The sequence below is a fragment of the Artibeus jamaicensis genome, unplaced genomic scaffold (assembly GCF_021234435.1).
Source record: "Artibeus jamaicensis isolate MK-2021 breed Jamaican fruit bat unplaced genomic scaffold, CSHL_Jam_final contig_1998, whole genome shotgun sequence".
NCBI lineage: Eukaryota > Metazoa > Chordata > Mammalia > Chiroptera > Phyllostomidae > Artibeus > Artibeus jamaicensis.
Genome location: NW_026521407.1, coordinates 14,592,235 through 14,607,223, shown reverse-complemented (window position 1 = coordinate 14,607,223; position 14,989 = coordinate 14,592,235). Strand labels below are relative to the sequence as shown.

Below are 14,989 nucleotides of genomic sequence, written 5' to 3'. Positions count from 1 at the left end.
AATATAATATACTTAAAAAATAAAAATAAATAAATTTCAAGTAACTTGTACAAGTTGAGGATGGGGGCAACTAAACAGGAGATGAAAATTACTTCCATTAAATTAGAAAGAATTACATAGTCCCAACAGGGCTTGTGCTGATAGCATTAACCCTACATATTTTTTCTCTAGCTTCATTCTTCAGCAATATAGATGGAAACAGTAAACTATGAAAGTACCAAATTATGAAAGACAATCATGAAAATGAATCTTTAGGGTGAAATATTGCAGTGCAGTACTAAAAGGGTTTATAACATTAAATTGTCCTAAAGTCCAGGGGAAGCTTAATCCCAAAACTCAAACAAAGGTAAATTATAAAGGAACCTGGAAGAATGTTAATAAATCATGCAGTTAAATAAATTACATCTGGAAGCAAAATTTAATACGAAAGGTAACAATGTCTCTAGATAGTTAATCATTCAATATATGATTTTTTAAGGTGAAGTCTTTTTTAAAAAAACATTTTTATTTATTTTTAGAGAGGGGAAAGGGAGAGAAACATCAATGTGTGGCTGCCTCTCAAGTGCCCCCTACATAATGTGGGTGCAGAATACTGCAGTGTCACATTAGCCGGTCTCTCTAACCAGAAACTTCAGAACTACTTATTTCCTTCACTCTCTTCTTTTCCCAGCCACTCTAGTAACTAAATTCTTTCTATTTTACCTTGTGTATCCTCTTTAGTCCTTTAGCCATTTCATCACCTCTTACTGGTCTACTCACTGCAGTTCATTTTATATACTGATGCCAGAGTTATCTTCCTTAATTATTGACTATATAACTCAACTGTCTACTAACAGATAAATGTATAAACAAAATGTGGCATATACATATAAGTGAATATTACTCAGGCATAAAAAAGAATGAAGTTCTGATACATACCACAGCAGGAATGAACTTTGAAAATATGCTAGATGAAATAAGCTAAACACAAAAGAACAAAAATCATACAATTGCACTTCTGTGAAATATCTGGAAAAGGCATATTCAAAGAGACAGAAAATAGGTATCGGGGGCTGGTGAGAAAGAGAAAGGGGGAGTTAACACTTAGTGAGTACAAACTTTATCTTTGGGGTGATGCAAAATTTGGGGAAATAAACAGGGATGATGGGTTGCACAACACTGTTAATGTAATTAATGTCACTTAACTGTACCATTAAAAATGGTCAAAGTGGGTCTTGGACTTCCGGCCAAGATGGAAGCATAGATAGACACAGTGTGCCTCCTTGCACAACCAAAATAAGGACAATGACAAATTTTGAAACAAACAAAAAAAAACCAGTACTGACAGAAAATTGAACTGTATGGAAGTCCAACAACCAAGGAGTTAAAATAGACACATTCATCCAGACTGGTAGGAGGGGCAGAGTCCAGCAGCTGGGTGGAGAGGGCTTGCAGCAAAAAAAGTGTGGCTGGCAGACCCCAGTCATGGGATGAACCCAGTGAGGTGGTGAACTGTGGTCAGGCACAGCGCGCGAGGAGGCTGGAAGACTGGGTGGTCCCACATTTGCATGCAGATAAACCAGGCGAAACTGGGGAGTGAGACAGAATGTGCAACCCACGGCTCCATCAAGGGGAAATAAAGCCTCAAAACACAAACTGAAAACACCTGTGGGGGTTGGCATGTCAGAAAAGACTCTCAGCCTCACAGGAGAGTGTACTGGAGAGACCCACAGGGTCCTAGAACATACACAAGCCCACCCACATGGGAACCAGCACCAGAAGGGCCCAATTTGCTTAGGGGAAATGGCCGAACACACTGAAATCCAGCAGAGAGAGGAGCAAGTGCCACTGTTCTCCCTCAGACCCCTCCCCTACAAATGTCACAAACCAGCAATGTGAGTTGCCCCACCTTGGTGAACATGTAAGGCTTCGCCCCTCACTACATAACAGGAACATCAAGACAAAGTAAAAAAAAGGCCCAAGCGAAAGAACTGATCAAAGCTCCAGAAAAAATACAACTAAGCAATGAAGAGATAGCCAACCTATCAGAGGAACAGTCCAAAACATTGGTGATTAGGATACTCACAGAATTGGTTAAATTTGGTTGCAAATTAGATGAAAAAATGAAGGCTACGCTAAGTGAAATAAAGGAAAATGTACAGGGAACCAATAGTGATGGGAAGGAAACTAGGATTCAAATCAATGGAGTAGACCAGAAGGAAAAAAGAAACAACCAAACAGGAAAGAATGAAGAAACAAGAATTCAAAAAATGAGGGGAGGCTTAGGAACCTCCAGGACATCTTTAAACATTCCAACATTCGAATTGTAGGGGTACCAGAAGGAGAAGAGAAAGAACAATAAGTGGAAAAGTTATTTGAACAATTAGTAAAAGAGAACTTCCTCAATCTGGCATAGGAAATAGACTTCCAGGAAGCTCAGAGTCCCAAAGAAGATAGACCCAAGAAGGAACACACTAAGGCACATCATAATTATGTTACCCAAAGATTAAAATGAAGGAGAGAATCCTAGAAGCAGCAAGACATAAGGGGACAGTCACCTACAAAGGAGTTCCCATCAGACTGTCAGCTGATTTCTCAAGAGAGACCTTGTAGGCAAGAAGGGGCTGGAAAGAAGTATTCCAAGTCAGGAAAGGCAAGGACCTACATCGCAGGTTGCTCTATCCAGCAAAGCTTTCATTTAGAATGGAAAGGCAGATAAAGTACTTCTCAGATAAGGTCAAGTTTAAGGAGTTCATCATCACCAATCCTTTATTATATAAAATGTTACAGGGATTTACCTAAGAAAAAGAAGATAAAAAACATGTATAGCAAAATGACAGCAAACTCACAATTATTAACAACCACAACTAAAGCAAACAACTAGAATAGTAACAGAATCACAGAAATGGAGATCACATGTAGGGTTAGCAACAGGGGAGTGGGAGAAGGAGAGAGGGGGAAAAGGTACAAAGAATAAGAAACATTAAATGGTAGGTCAAAATAGGCAAGGAGAGATTAAGAATAGTATGGGAAATGTAGAAGCTGAAGAATTTATGACACATGGATATGAACTAAAGGGGGGAATGTGGGTGGGAGGGGGTGTACAAGGTGGAGGCGAGTGAAGAGGGAAAATGGGACAACTGTAATAGCATAATCAATAAAATATATTTTTAAAAATGGTTAAAGTGGTAAACTCCATGTTACATGTATTTTACCACAATAAACCACTTTTAAAAACCAAGCCATGGCTTACATCAGGGCATTCAACAGTCAACAGTATTGCACCCCCACGGAAAGCAATTCTCAGCTGAGATGAGCTTATAAACAAACCTTAGAAAGATCATGAGGAAATGATCCACAATGAACAAGTCATTAAACACAGAAGTAAGTATCAGTGCCCCAAGCATTTAAGGTAATACTAATGATGGATAAAACATAAAAATCTAATGCTGCCATTATATTGCTAGCTCAGGTCAATTAAGGGCAAGCCCTGCCATACTTAGGCTACTTTCTGAATTCTTGAATACCTGAAATGGACAGTACATTTCCCCCTCATACCTGAATGATGCTTTACCAAAACAATGAGACAAGGATGCAGATCATGACATCACTTGTACAAAGAAGCATATTTGACCTTTTACTAATTAGTTGAATGATTTTAAATAATAAAGTTATGATGAGTTAAGATACATATAAACATTTAACTTTTAGTAAACACAGAAACATATATTTTCCTTTTAACTCATAATTCAAAAAACCCACACATTTACATCTTCACAAAACTTAGGAGCACCTAGTCCTATATTCATCAGAAACATTTTCTACTTCATAAATATGAATGAAGTTTATATATCCACATGCCCTTATGGGGAAAATTTTACCTCAGAAAATTTGTTTGCTATTATTTGATATAAAATCAAAATAATAAAATATTTATCTAGTGGCCCACACAAAAATTCAGATCAACTATTTAAAAGTTAATTAGAATAGGCAATTTACCACTTTTACAAATGCTTTTTAAACTAAATACTAAGTTGGTTTCCCAAAACAAAGCAAATGATTATGCCTATGAAAAATCTTACCTTATTAATCTTAAAAATAAGCCATTTCAAAGTTAATGTGAAGACAAAATAGCCGTCCAATTATTCATTAATGACTACAGAAAAATCTATAATAATAAAAACACTAATGATATCACATTTTTCCCTTCAATACAACGATTTATTGGTTGAAATTCTTGCCTTGGAGTATGTTTGAAAAAATATACTGCTTCTCTACAAATAGGGTTCTTTCCATATAGAATACAAATCACTATTTTTATAACTACTCTAACTTACAATTACTCTAAATTATAAGCATTATACAAGAAAAGCCACAGAGAAAAACAAATACTAAAATAAGACCCCCCAAAATCCTTACTGATATAATTAGTTACCTAGTAAATCAAAGAAATTAACTTTAATACTGCAGTAGAACCTTGAAATGTATGGATTTAATAATACAGTATCTACTAGAGCAGTAGTTACTCAGAAGTCTTAAACACAGTAATTTGTAACTTCGCTAAAGCATGAATTTGATACCTACCTCTAGCAAGGACAGTATGTGGAAATGAGTCACTCAGGTCAAAAACACATCCAACATCTGCATCTTAACCTGGCTCTATTGTTTTCTACTGGTCATCTTTTATAAAGCAATTGTTGTGAAGGGAGAGAAAATGCTAGTGCTGGTTTCCAAAGTGAACAAGTGGTCCTGGCTGGGCGGTTCAGTTGGTTGGAGTGTCATCCCATACACCAAAAGGTTGAGAATGTGATTCCCAGTCATTGTACATACCTAGGTTGCGGGTTTGATCCCTGGTCCAGGCACATACAGAATGCAACTGATCAATGTTTCTCTCTCACGCTGATGTTTCTCTCTCTCTTTCTCTCCCCCCACTACTCCCCGCCCTGCTGTCCTCTCTCTCTAAAACCTATAAAAACATATAGGTTTTTTAAAAGTAAATAACTGAAGGTGTCTAAGAATATCATCATTCTAAGCTAGAAAACAAAAGGATACACCATTTCTTTAATGTTAAATTTGGAGGCAGTTTGGATCGCTGATACACACACACACACACACACACACACACACGAATGAGAGAACACCCACATCCACACAATCAAAAGGTGACCAGTGGCTGGATGTTAGTTACTATTTGACTTCTGCCATATTGATTGATGTTTGGGGAGATGCGATAACTAGATATAAAATTCTCTGGATTGGATTCTGGAACAGAATGAGGACATTAATGAAAAAGCTAATGACATCAAAATAAAAGTCTGGAGTTTAGTTAATAGTAATATACCAATGTTGGTTTCTCAGTTTTGACAAATGTACCACAGAAATATAAAATGTAACAATGGGGAACACTGGGTAAAGAGTATATAAGAATTCTCTGTACTATCATTGCAACTTTTCTGTAAATCTATAATTAACCCAAAATGGAAGGCTTATTTTAAAAAATTTGGACAGCAACCTTGATTTGGTCATCAGAATCACTAGTGAGTGAAAGATGGACATTGTGTGCCTCTGGCTATAATACCCCAAAAAGAAACAACATACAGTTATGTACCATTCAGACCAGAGATTATAACCTGAATCTAACCATCAAAAAAAAAATCAAACCCCAAATCAGGAATATTCTATTTTTTTAAAGAGAGCTTTTATTCTTCAAAATGTCAAGGAACATTGAGAATAAAAATGTATGACAGGTGATATACAATATCTTGCCCTGGACTAGATCTTGGAGAGCAAGGGGGGAAATTCTGTAATGGAGATTACTGACAAAATTTGGAAAATAGACAGTAGATGGGGTAAAAGTATTGTGACAATGCTTAACTGCCTGAAGTTGACAACTGTACTGCAGTTACATAAAACAATTTCCTGGTCCTTAAGAAATACACACTGAAAAATTTAGGATTAAAAAGGCATGATATATTTAAGTGACTCTCAAGCAATATTTTTTTAAGTGAGAGCAAGAAAGGGTAGCGTGGTAGAGACAGAAAGACTGTGTATGTGTATGGAGAGAATGATAAAGCAAATGCGGTGAAAAGTAATTTGTGAATCTGTGGAGTTCTTTGTACTACTGTTACAACCTCTCAATAAGCTTAAAAGTATTTCTAAGTTTAAAAGAAAGTAAAAGAGCAAATGGAAGTTGTAAAATTGAAATACACAAAAACTAAAATTAAGCCCTAGCTCATGTGACTCGGTAGCTTGAGTGCTGGCCTGTGAACCAAAGGGTTGCTGGTTCTATTCTTGGATAGGGCACATGCTTGGGTTGCAGGCCAGGTTCCCAGTGTGGGGTATGTGGGAGGCAACCACACACTGATGTTTCTCTCCCTCTTTCTCTTTTCCTTCCTCTCTCTAAAAAGAAATAAATAAAATCTTTTTAAAAACCAACTAAAATCAAGAACTGAATATAGTTAAGAGCAGATTATATACCAGTGAAGAGTGAATTAATGAACTGTAAAATATATCAGGACAAAATACCCAGGATAAAGCATATCAAATAAAATATCCAGCATAAAGTATAGAGACAAAGGATAGAGAGTGTAAGAGACAGATGATATTCACGTGGCCTACAAATATATAACTTTGGTCCTAGAAAGAAGAGAGAAAAAATATAAGAAGTTTAAAATTTGAAGAGATAATGAATAATAGCTTTTTAAAATTGTGAAAGGTATCAAGTCACAGATTCATCAAGCCCTACAATCATAAATAAATAGAAGACAGATAAAGATAGTTAAAAAGAAAACCACTCGTATGCACATCAATGTAAATCTAGAAAACCGAAAAACAGTAAGAAAAACAGATTGCCTTTAAAGAGACAGTAATTTTAAGCCGACACTTGATTTCTCACCAGAAATAATTCAAGAAGCCAAGACAATGAACAATGTTGGAAAGAAAACAATTATCAACCCAGAATTCTACTCCTGGCAAAAATATTTTACAAAAAATAAAGGCATTTTTAGATAGGCAAAAACTAAGGTAAATTTTCCACAAGAAAATCCCCACTATATAAAGGGTGTACGGCAGACAAAAAGAAAGGTTATCCTCTCTAGAAAATGAGGAATGCAGGAAGGAATGAAAATCAATGAGAAGGTCAATATATGGGTAAATCTAAATAACAGTGAATATAAACAACAACAATAATGTCTTGTGGAGTTTAAAATACATATAAGTAAAAAGAATCTAAGGTTCTTTCATTGTCCAAGAAGAGCACCAATTGATATCAAACTGATTGATGCTTAAAACTTTAAGGTTACCACTGAAAGAATTATAAAGTATATAATTTCCTTGGGAGGTGTCAATATGCCCCTCACTTGATTGTGGTGATGGTAGCACCCGTGTTTGCAAATGTCCAAACTCATCGGACTGCACACATTAAAAACGTGCATGTCTGTTTCTGCATGACCCATGGACACAAACAACAACGTAGGGACTGACTTAGGGAGGGGACAGGGCGGGGAAAAGGAAAAAAAGAAGAAACAACTGTGATTGAATAAACAAAATTTTCTTATTAAAAAAATTTAAAAAATTAAGTATATAATTTCCAAGTCAATAGGGGGACATACAGAGTAAAAAAAAATGTTTTGATCAATCCAAAATAAGGCATGAAAGGAGAGAGGAAAAAAGCATAGAACAGGCAGAACAAGTAGAAAGCACAAAATAATGTTATATGTAAACCCAAATATATCATTGGTTGAACTAGTATAGATGAACCAACATTGCCTTTAAAAGACAAAACTTGTCTGAATGAATGAAAAAAGAAAACAAAACTACATGCTATTAACAGTATAGCATGTAGAAATATTTCAAGTAAAAGAATGAAACAAATCATACCTTGCAAACACTAATAATCAAAAGAAAACTGGGATAGCTATCCTAATATTAGAAAAAGTCAACTTTCAAATAAAAGGCAATATTAGAAATGAAGAAGCACATTTCATTATGGTAAAAACAGTCAATTCAACAGGAAGATACAGTAATTCAAAATTTCAATGGATCTAGTAAGTTAGCTTCCATATACATAAAGCAAAAACTGTCAGGAACTAGGAGAAATAAGACAGTTTCACAATCACAGTGTGAGATTTAATCACACCCTCCTCATAAATAATTTTAAAAAAATAAGTGAGGATATACAATATTAACCAAATTGACCTACAATGCACCCCATAATTCAGAATCCACATTATCTTCAGGTGCAGTCACATTCACCAAAATTGATCATATATTGAGCTTTAAGGCAAATCCCAAAAAATTTCAAAAGAATAAAATATCATAGGATAGGTTCTCTGAGAACAGTATAATTAAGCTAAGTTAATGGTAAGATAACCAGGAAATTATCAACTGTTTAAAAATTAACAATTATACTTCAAATATCTATTGGTCAAGAAGAAATCAAAAGGGAAGTCTAAAAATTTTTTGAAGTGAATGATAATGAATGTACTACCAATGTAAATTTGTAAAATGCAGCAAAATTAAGAAATTACAAATATTAAAAAACTATAATAAGTATTTACAATCTATTAACAGAAAACAAACATTTTCTGTATATTTTTCTTCAATATTTCTTCCCCAAAAGTACATGTACATTTTAGGTTTATTTTTACAATAGAAGCCTAAGAACTACTCTATTGTTCTTTTTTAAAAAAAAGTTTATAAACTTTATTTTAATGACTGTAAGTCTTCAATTAACTATTTCACTTTCTGTACAGCCCTTTGAGGATAGATCCTATTTTTATAGTCTCACTCCCCAAAAAGTTCCTAGGACTTAAAATAATTTCACATGTTAATTCAAAAAATAAATTTAGGTCTAGAAGGTTTTTAATAAACAGTGCCCAGAAGCATAACTCTTACCTATTAGAAATAAACATTTTTCTTCATATACTTTTTCTTTACCTGACTGTTCCTGATAAGTATTAAAGTGTTCCTACCTCTTAATAAAGAGTATGGCAGCCTATAAAAATGTAATCTTTCTTTTTTCTAAATTAAGCCATTTAAAAAAGAAATATTGCAGCATTAATTCAGATCCCTAAAAGAACTTCCTTTTCTAAAATATCACACAGAATAAATGTAGCACAATCACCTACCACTTGATCTGTTTTTACGACTTGATTTCCCTCCAGTAAGAAGCATCTTGAGACTATTCCGAAACATGGTTGTGCTATTCTGGTACTCACAAAACTGCAAAAGAAAATGTGGGAAATCGTGTTAGAAATTCAGAATTAATCTTAAATGCACTATAAGGAATTAACTATGTTTAAAAATATAGTACAGAAATTTCAACTATGACAAAAACACTTAATTAATGTAATTAAACATTCAAATATTTCCTTAAAAGTTTAATACTTTGAGTACCCTGAGAGAAAAAGGTTCCTATCACTGAGGGTACACAGAAACAGAAAATGGAATAAGGTAGCTATAAATACAATCTACCTTTTCATTTGATTCTCTGTTTCTTGGGCAATTTTCCCATATGCTCAGCACATACAGTCAAAGTTCAAGAGTCTAGAAACTTACACCTGCTGTGTATTTTTCGTTGATCAAGCCAGAATTCCACCTCACAAGACTACTGAGATATATGAATCAGTGTCTTTCCACTTTATGTCCCATTCCTATGAAAGAAAAATTCAACTAATTGTGCTTTGGATTTTGTCCTCTCATATTCTCAAGGGATTTTAACTAACAATGATCTTTTCTTTCTCAGTTTAGTTTTTCTCTCTCTATTGAATTATTCCAATCATAACATAAACATGCTAACGTTTCCTAATTAAAAACAAACAAGCAAGCCCCTCTCTTTATTCCCACATGGTCCAATAACTGCACCTATACCCTTGCTCTTCGTAGCAAAATTACCCAAAAGTGTTGTGGGTACTTGGTGCTTTAAGCAGATTGAACAGAACCAATGTACTAGAACAAAGGTTAACAGAAAATATCCAAACCACAGCACAGAGATGAAGGTTGAAAATACAGAAATGAGTATAAGAGGCATGTGGAATCCATTGAAAAGTTCTAATGTACATTATCAATGAAATCCCAGAAAAAGAGAGAAAATAAGAAAGAAACATTTGAAGTGGTAACCAAAAATTTTTTAGCATTAATGAGAAATATACCACTACACTTTTAAGCAGCAGAAGGAAAAAATAAACACATTAAAAAAACCAATCAGTATACTGAAAGATAACTTTTAACAGAGATGATGAATGAGAGAAGACAATGGAATGACTTCTTACAAATTCTGAACAAAATAGATGCCAATCAAGAAATTAATTCACAGTTAAAAATGTTTGAAAATGAAATAAGGTGATTTCAGAAAAAGAAAATACAAAGAGTTTACCAGTAAAAGAAATATGAAAAGGGAGTCCTTCCAACAGAAGGAAAATGATAACTAGGAAAGAAAAAATGCAAAAAGAAAGAGCCCTAGAAAAGGTAAATACTTTGGCAAATATGAATAGTGACTGTAAAAATAATATACTACCTTGCATTTAAAATATATAGAGATTTAAAATGTGCAGCAATAATAACAAAAAAGTCAGGAGTGGGGTAAATTGAATTAAAGTTTCTAAGATATCTGCACTGTGCAGGAAGTGTGAGAAATAATAATTTACATTCATTTAGACTGCAATAATTCAACATTCATGTAGTAATTTCTAGGGTAGCCACTGAATGCTAACAGAGGTGACAAAAAGAATAGTTAAAATATTTGATTCAATCAAAGAAGGTACGAATTAAGAGAAAAAGTATAGTACGTGTGGATAAAATATAAAAATATAAAACTCAAATTGTACTTGTTATTATGTTAAATATTCACTCCACTGAAAGACTATTTATGGACACAGAAACACTGAATATATAAAATGATCAGGAAAGACATACCAGCCAAAAACCAATTAAAGGAAGCTGGCATAGATGTGCTAATATCAAAGTACTCTTAATACAATAAGCACTACTAAAGATAAAGAAAGATACCTCCTAATTAAAAGTCCTACCAACAAGATACCATAATTCTGAATGTAAAGATCAAGCAGACAAAATAATTTACTCAGGTATGTAAGATTTGAAATATATGACTAACCAATTAAACAATAAATATTTATAGTACACTCTTCCAAATAAAAATAGAATAAACTATACATAAAATATATAACAAAATGGATCATATGCTGGGTCATAAAGCAAATCTCAACAAATTTCAAATGGTTTAGTCTTTGAGAGTATATTCTTTGGCTATATACAATTCAATTAAGCTAGTGTGAATAACTTTTAAAAATCAAGGAAATTCCCTACAACTTGAACATTAAGTGATGCTCTTCTAACCCACAAGTCAAAAAGAGTAAATAAACTAGAATGGAAATTTTTAAATATTTGCAATACATGATCATGAAAATATGAGTCATGGAAACATATAGGATGGAACTAAAGCAATACTTATAGTTTGTTTAGTTTAGTTGGTTAGTTGTGCATTTTAAATCTTACATACCTTAAATGCATGTATTAAAAGAGGATAAAAATAAGCATCTAAGCTTCATCTCAAAACGTTCAAAAACAAACAGCCAATTGAATTCAAAGAATTAGAAGGGAAGAGTAAAGAGTGATAATGAATGAAGTAGTAAGCAAACCAAAATAAATAGAATCAGCAAAGTCAACCACTGGGTTTCTGAAAAGTAGTAAAACTGATAAACCCTAGCAAGGCTGATTAAGAAAAAAGAGAAATTAGAAATATCAGAAATTATATAAGGGACATCATTTCAGATAGTAAAGGCTTTTTAAAACAATATATATAAAATGAACAACTTTACGCTAAATTTAATACTTTATATGAAACAAATTCTTTAAAAATATAATATAGTGACACTCTATTAAATAAAAAAAATTATCAAAACTCTTTCCACAAAGAAAACTATAGGGCTAGATTATTTCTCTGGTGAAGAATACCACATATTTTCTTGGCCAATGTAGCTCAGTTAGTTGAAGCAGAGGTCCCCCAAGCCCTGGGAACCAGGCCGTACAGCAGGAGTTGGGCTATGGGAGATGAGGAAGCAAAGCTTCATCTGTATTTACAGTTGCTCCCTATTGCTTGCATTACTGCCTGAGCTCTGCCTCCTGTCAGATCAGCAGCAGTGTTAAATTCTCACAGGAGCGGGAACCCTACTGTGAACTGTGCATCTGAAGTATCTAAGTTGAGAATATAATGCCTGCTGATCTGAGGTACAGCTAAGGAAGTGATGCTAGTGCTGGGAAGCAGCTGCAAATACAGATTATCATTAGCAGAGAGAGTTGACTGCAGAGACCATAATAAATCAATTGGGTACAAACTCATATCAAAACCCTATAAATGAATGGCAAGTGACAATTAAGCTGCATTTGGTGGCAGGCTTTAAGTCAAAATCCAACACTTATTTCAGTCCACAGATGGCCCACCCATTATTTTATTTACCACTTCCATCAGTGCGCCTCTTTCCTGCATGGCACACTTGTCTGTCATGGTTTTGTAAGTATGTGGTGAGTTGTATAATTATTTCATTATATATTACAATGTAATAATAATAGAAATAAAGTACACAATAAATGTAATGAGCGTGAATCATCCTGAAACCATCCCCCCACTCGTTCATGGAAAAATTGTCTTCTACAAAACCGGTCCCTGGTAACGAAAAGACTGGGGACCACTGGGTTGGAGCATTGCCCCATAAACCAAAGAAAGAGATGACCATTCAATCCCTAGTCACAGGGCATATACCTTGTGTTTGGGAGGCAACCAAGCAACATTTTTCTCTTCTCTCTCTCTCTCTCTCTCTCTCTCATACACACACACACACACACACACACACACACAAATTGATACATAAGAAAATTTTTTAAGGAATGTACAAGTAACGCTTTCCAATACATTTTATGAGGGTAGCATCTTACCACCAAAACCTAACAGAATTACAAGAAAAACATAAATTGCATACCTTATGAACATAAGATCAGAAAATCCTCAACAAATGACACTGTAAACTACAAAATACTGCTAAAAAATATTAAAGAAGACCTAAAGTAAGTGGAGATATACCATGTTCATAGATTGGAATGTTCAATATTGTTAAAATGCCAATTTTCTCTATATTGTTCTAAAGAGACAACACAATCTCAATCAAATTCCAGAAGGTATTTTTTGTAGAAACTGAGAAGCTGATTCTAAAGTGCATATGGTAATGCAAAGAGCCTAGGGAATATCCAAGCAATCCTGGAAAATAACAAAAAAGTTGGAACACTTGTATGACCTGATTTCAAGACTTGTTCTAATGCTCCAGTAATTGTGACAGTATGGTAATGGCATTAAGTATCAACATGTAGATCAATGGAATGGATTAGGTAGTCCAAAAACAGAACTACATTTAGATAATTTGTTTTCAACAAAGTCATTAATAGGTAAAGGAAAGTCTTTCCAGCAAATGATGATGGGATAAATAGATACCCTTTTTTTTAAGTTAGCTTTGATCAGTCTCACATTATACATAAAAGTTACTTCAAAATAAATCAAACATCGAGCATCATATAAATATTAAAATCATAACACTTTAAGAAGAAAACAGAAAATCTTCATTATTTAGAGGTAGACAAAGGATTGTTAGAACATAAAAATAACCATAAAAGAAAAAGCTGATGTATTTATATTGCTTTAAAATGTTTAAAAAAATGTTTTAAACATCCACATCAAAAATAACATTAAGAAAATGAATAAGCAAGTCAAAAAGTGAGAAAAATTATTCACAAAACATTTATTTAACAGGGAACTGATATGTAAGATATATAAAAACACCTACAATTCAATAATAGACATTTTTAAAATGAGTAAAACATTTGAATAGAAAATTTTTAAAAGAAGATAATGAATAGCCAAAATACTAAAAGACCTCAACATTATTTGTCATTGGGGAAATTAAAATTACAATGAGCTATCGTTATATTCCCAGGCTTTTTTAAAAAATATATTTTATTAATTATGCTATTACAGTTTCCCCATTCCCTGCCCCTCACTCCCATCTGTCCTGCATACCCCCTCACACCCACATTCCCTCCCTTTAGTTCATGTCCATGAGTCATACATATAAGTTATTTGGCTTCCCTACTTCCTACACTAATCTTACCCTCCCCCTGTCTATTTTCTACCTACCATTTATGCTACTTAGTCTCTGTACCTTTTCCCCACCTGTCCCGCTCCTAATCCCCCACTGATAACCCTCCATGTGATCTCCATTTCTGTGGTTCTGTTCCTGTTCTAGCTGTTTGCTTAGTTTGCTGTTATTTTTGTTTTAGGTGTAGTTGTTAATTATTGTGAGCTTGCTGTCACTTTACTGTTCATATTTTTTATCTTCTATTTCTTAGATGAATCCCTTTAACATTTCATATAATAAGGGCTTGGTGATGATGAACTCCTTTCACTTGACCTTATCTGAGAAGCACTTTATCTGCCCTTCCATTCTAAATGAAAGCTTTGCTGGATACAACAATCTTGGATGTAGGTCCTTGCCTTTCATGACTTAGAATATTGCTTTCCAGCCCCTTCTTGCCTGTGAGGTCTCTTTTGAGAAATCAGCTGATGGGAACTCCTTTGTAGGTAACTGTCTCCTTTTCTCTTGCTGCTTCTAGGATTCTCTTCTTCATTTTAATCTTGGGTAATGTAATTATGATGTGCCTTGGTGTATTCCTCCTTGGGTCCAATTTCTTTGGGACTCTCTGAGCTTCCTAGACTATTTCCTTGGTCAGATTGGGGAAGTTCTCCTTTATTATTTGTTCAAGTAACTTTTCCACTTGTTGTTCTTCTTCTCCTTCCGGTACCCCTATAATTTGGATGTTGGAATGTTTAGAGATGTCCTGGAGTTTCCTAAGCCTCTCCTCATTTTTTAAAATTCTTGTCTCTTCATTCTGTTCTGGTTGGATGTTTCTTTCTTTCTTCTGGTCCACTCCCTTGATTTCAGTCCCA

The 14,989-nt window shown here is 34.1% G+C and overlaps 1 protein-coding gene across 5 annotated transcripts in view; it reads right to left on the bottom strand.

Moving 5' to 3' along the window:
• TANC2 (tetratricopeptide repeat, ankyrin repeat and coiled-coil containing 2) overlaps window positions 1–14,989 on the bottom strand; it is a 329,189-nt gene that overhangs the window by 266,180 nt on the left and 48,020 nt on the right. For all 5 annotated transcript variants that reach the window (XM_053655892.1, XM_053655895.1, XM_053655899.1 and 2 more), the window contains exon 2: window positions 9,108–9,201. In XM_053655892.1, the coding sequence (XP_053511867.1) occupies window positions 9,108–9,174 (67 nt within the window). In that variant the 5' untranslated portion in view covers window positions 9,175–9,201. The remainder of the gene's footprint in view (window positions 1–9,107; window positions 9,202–14,989) is intronic.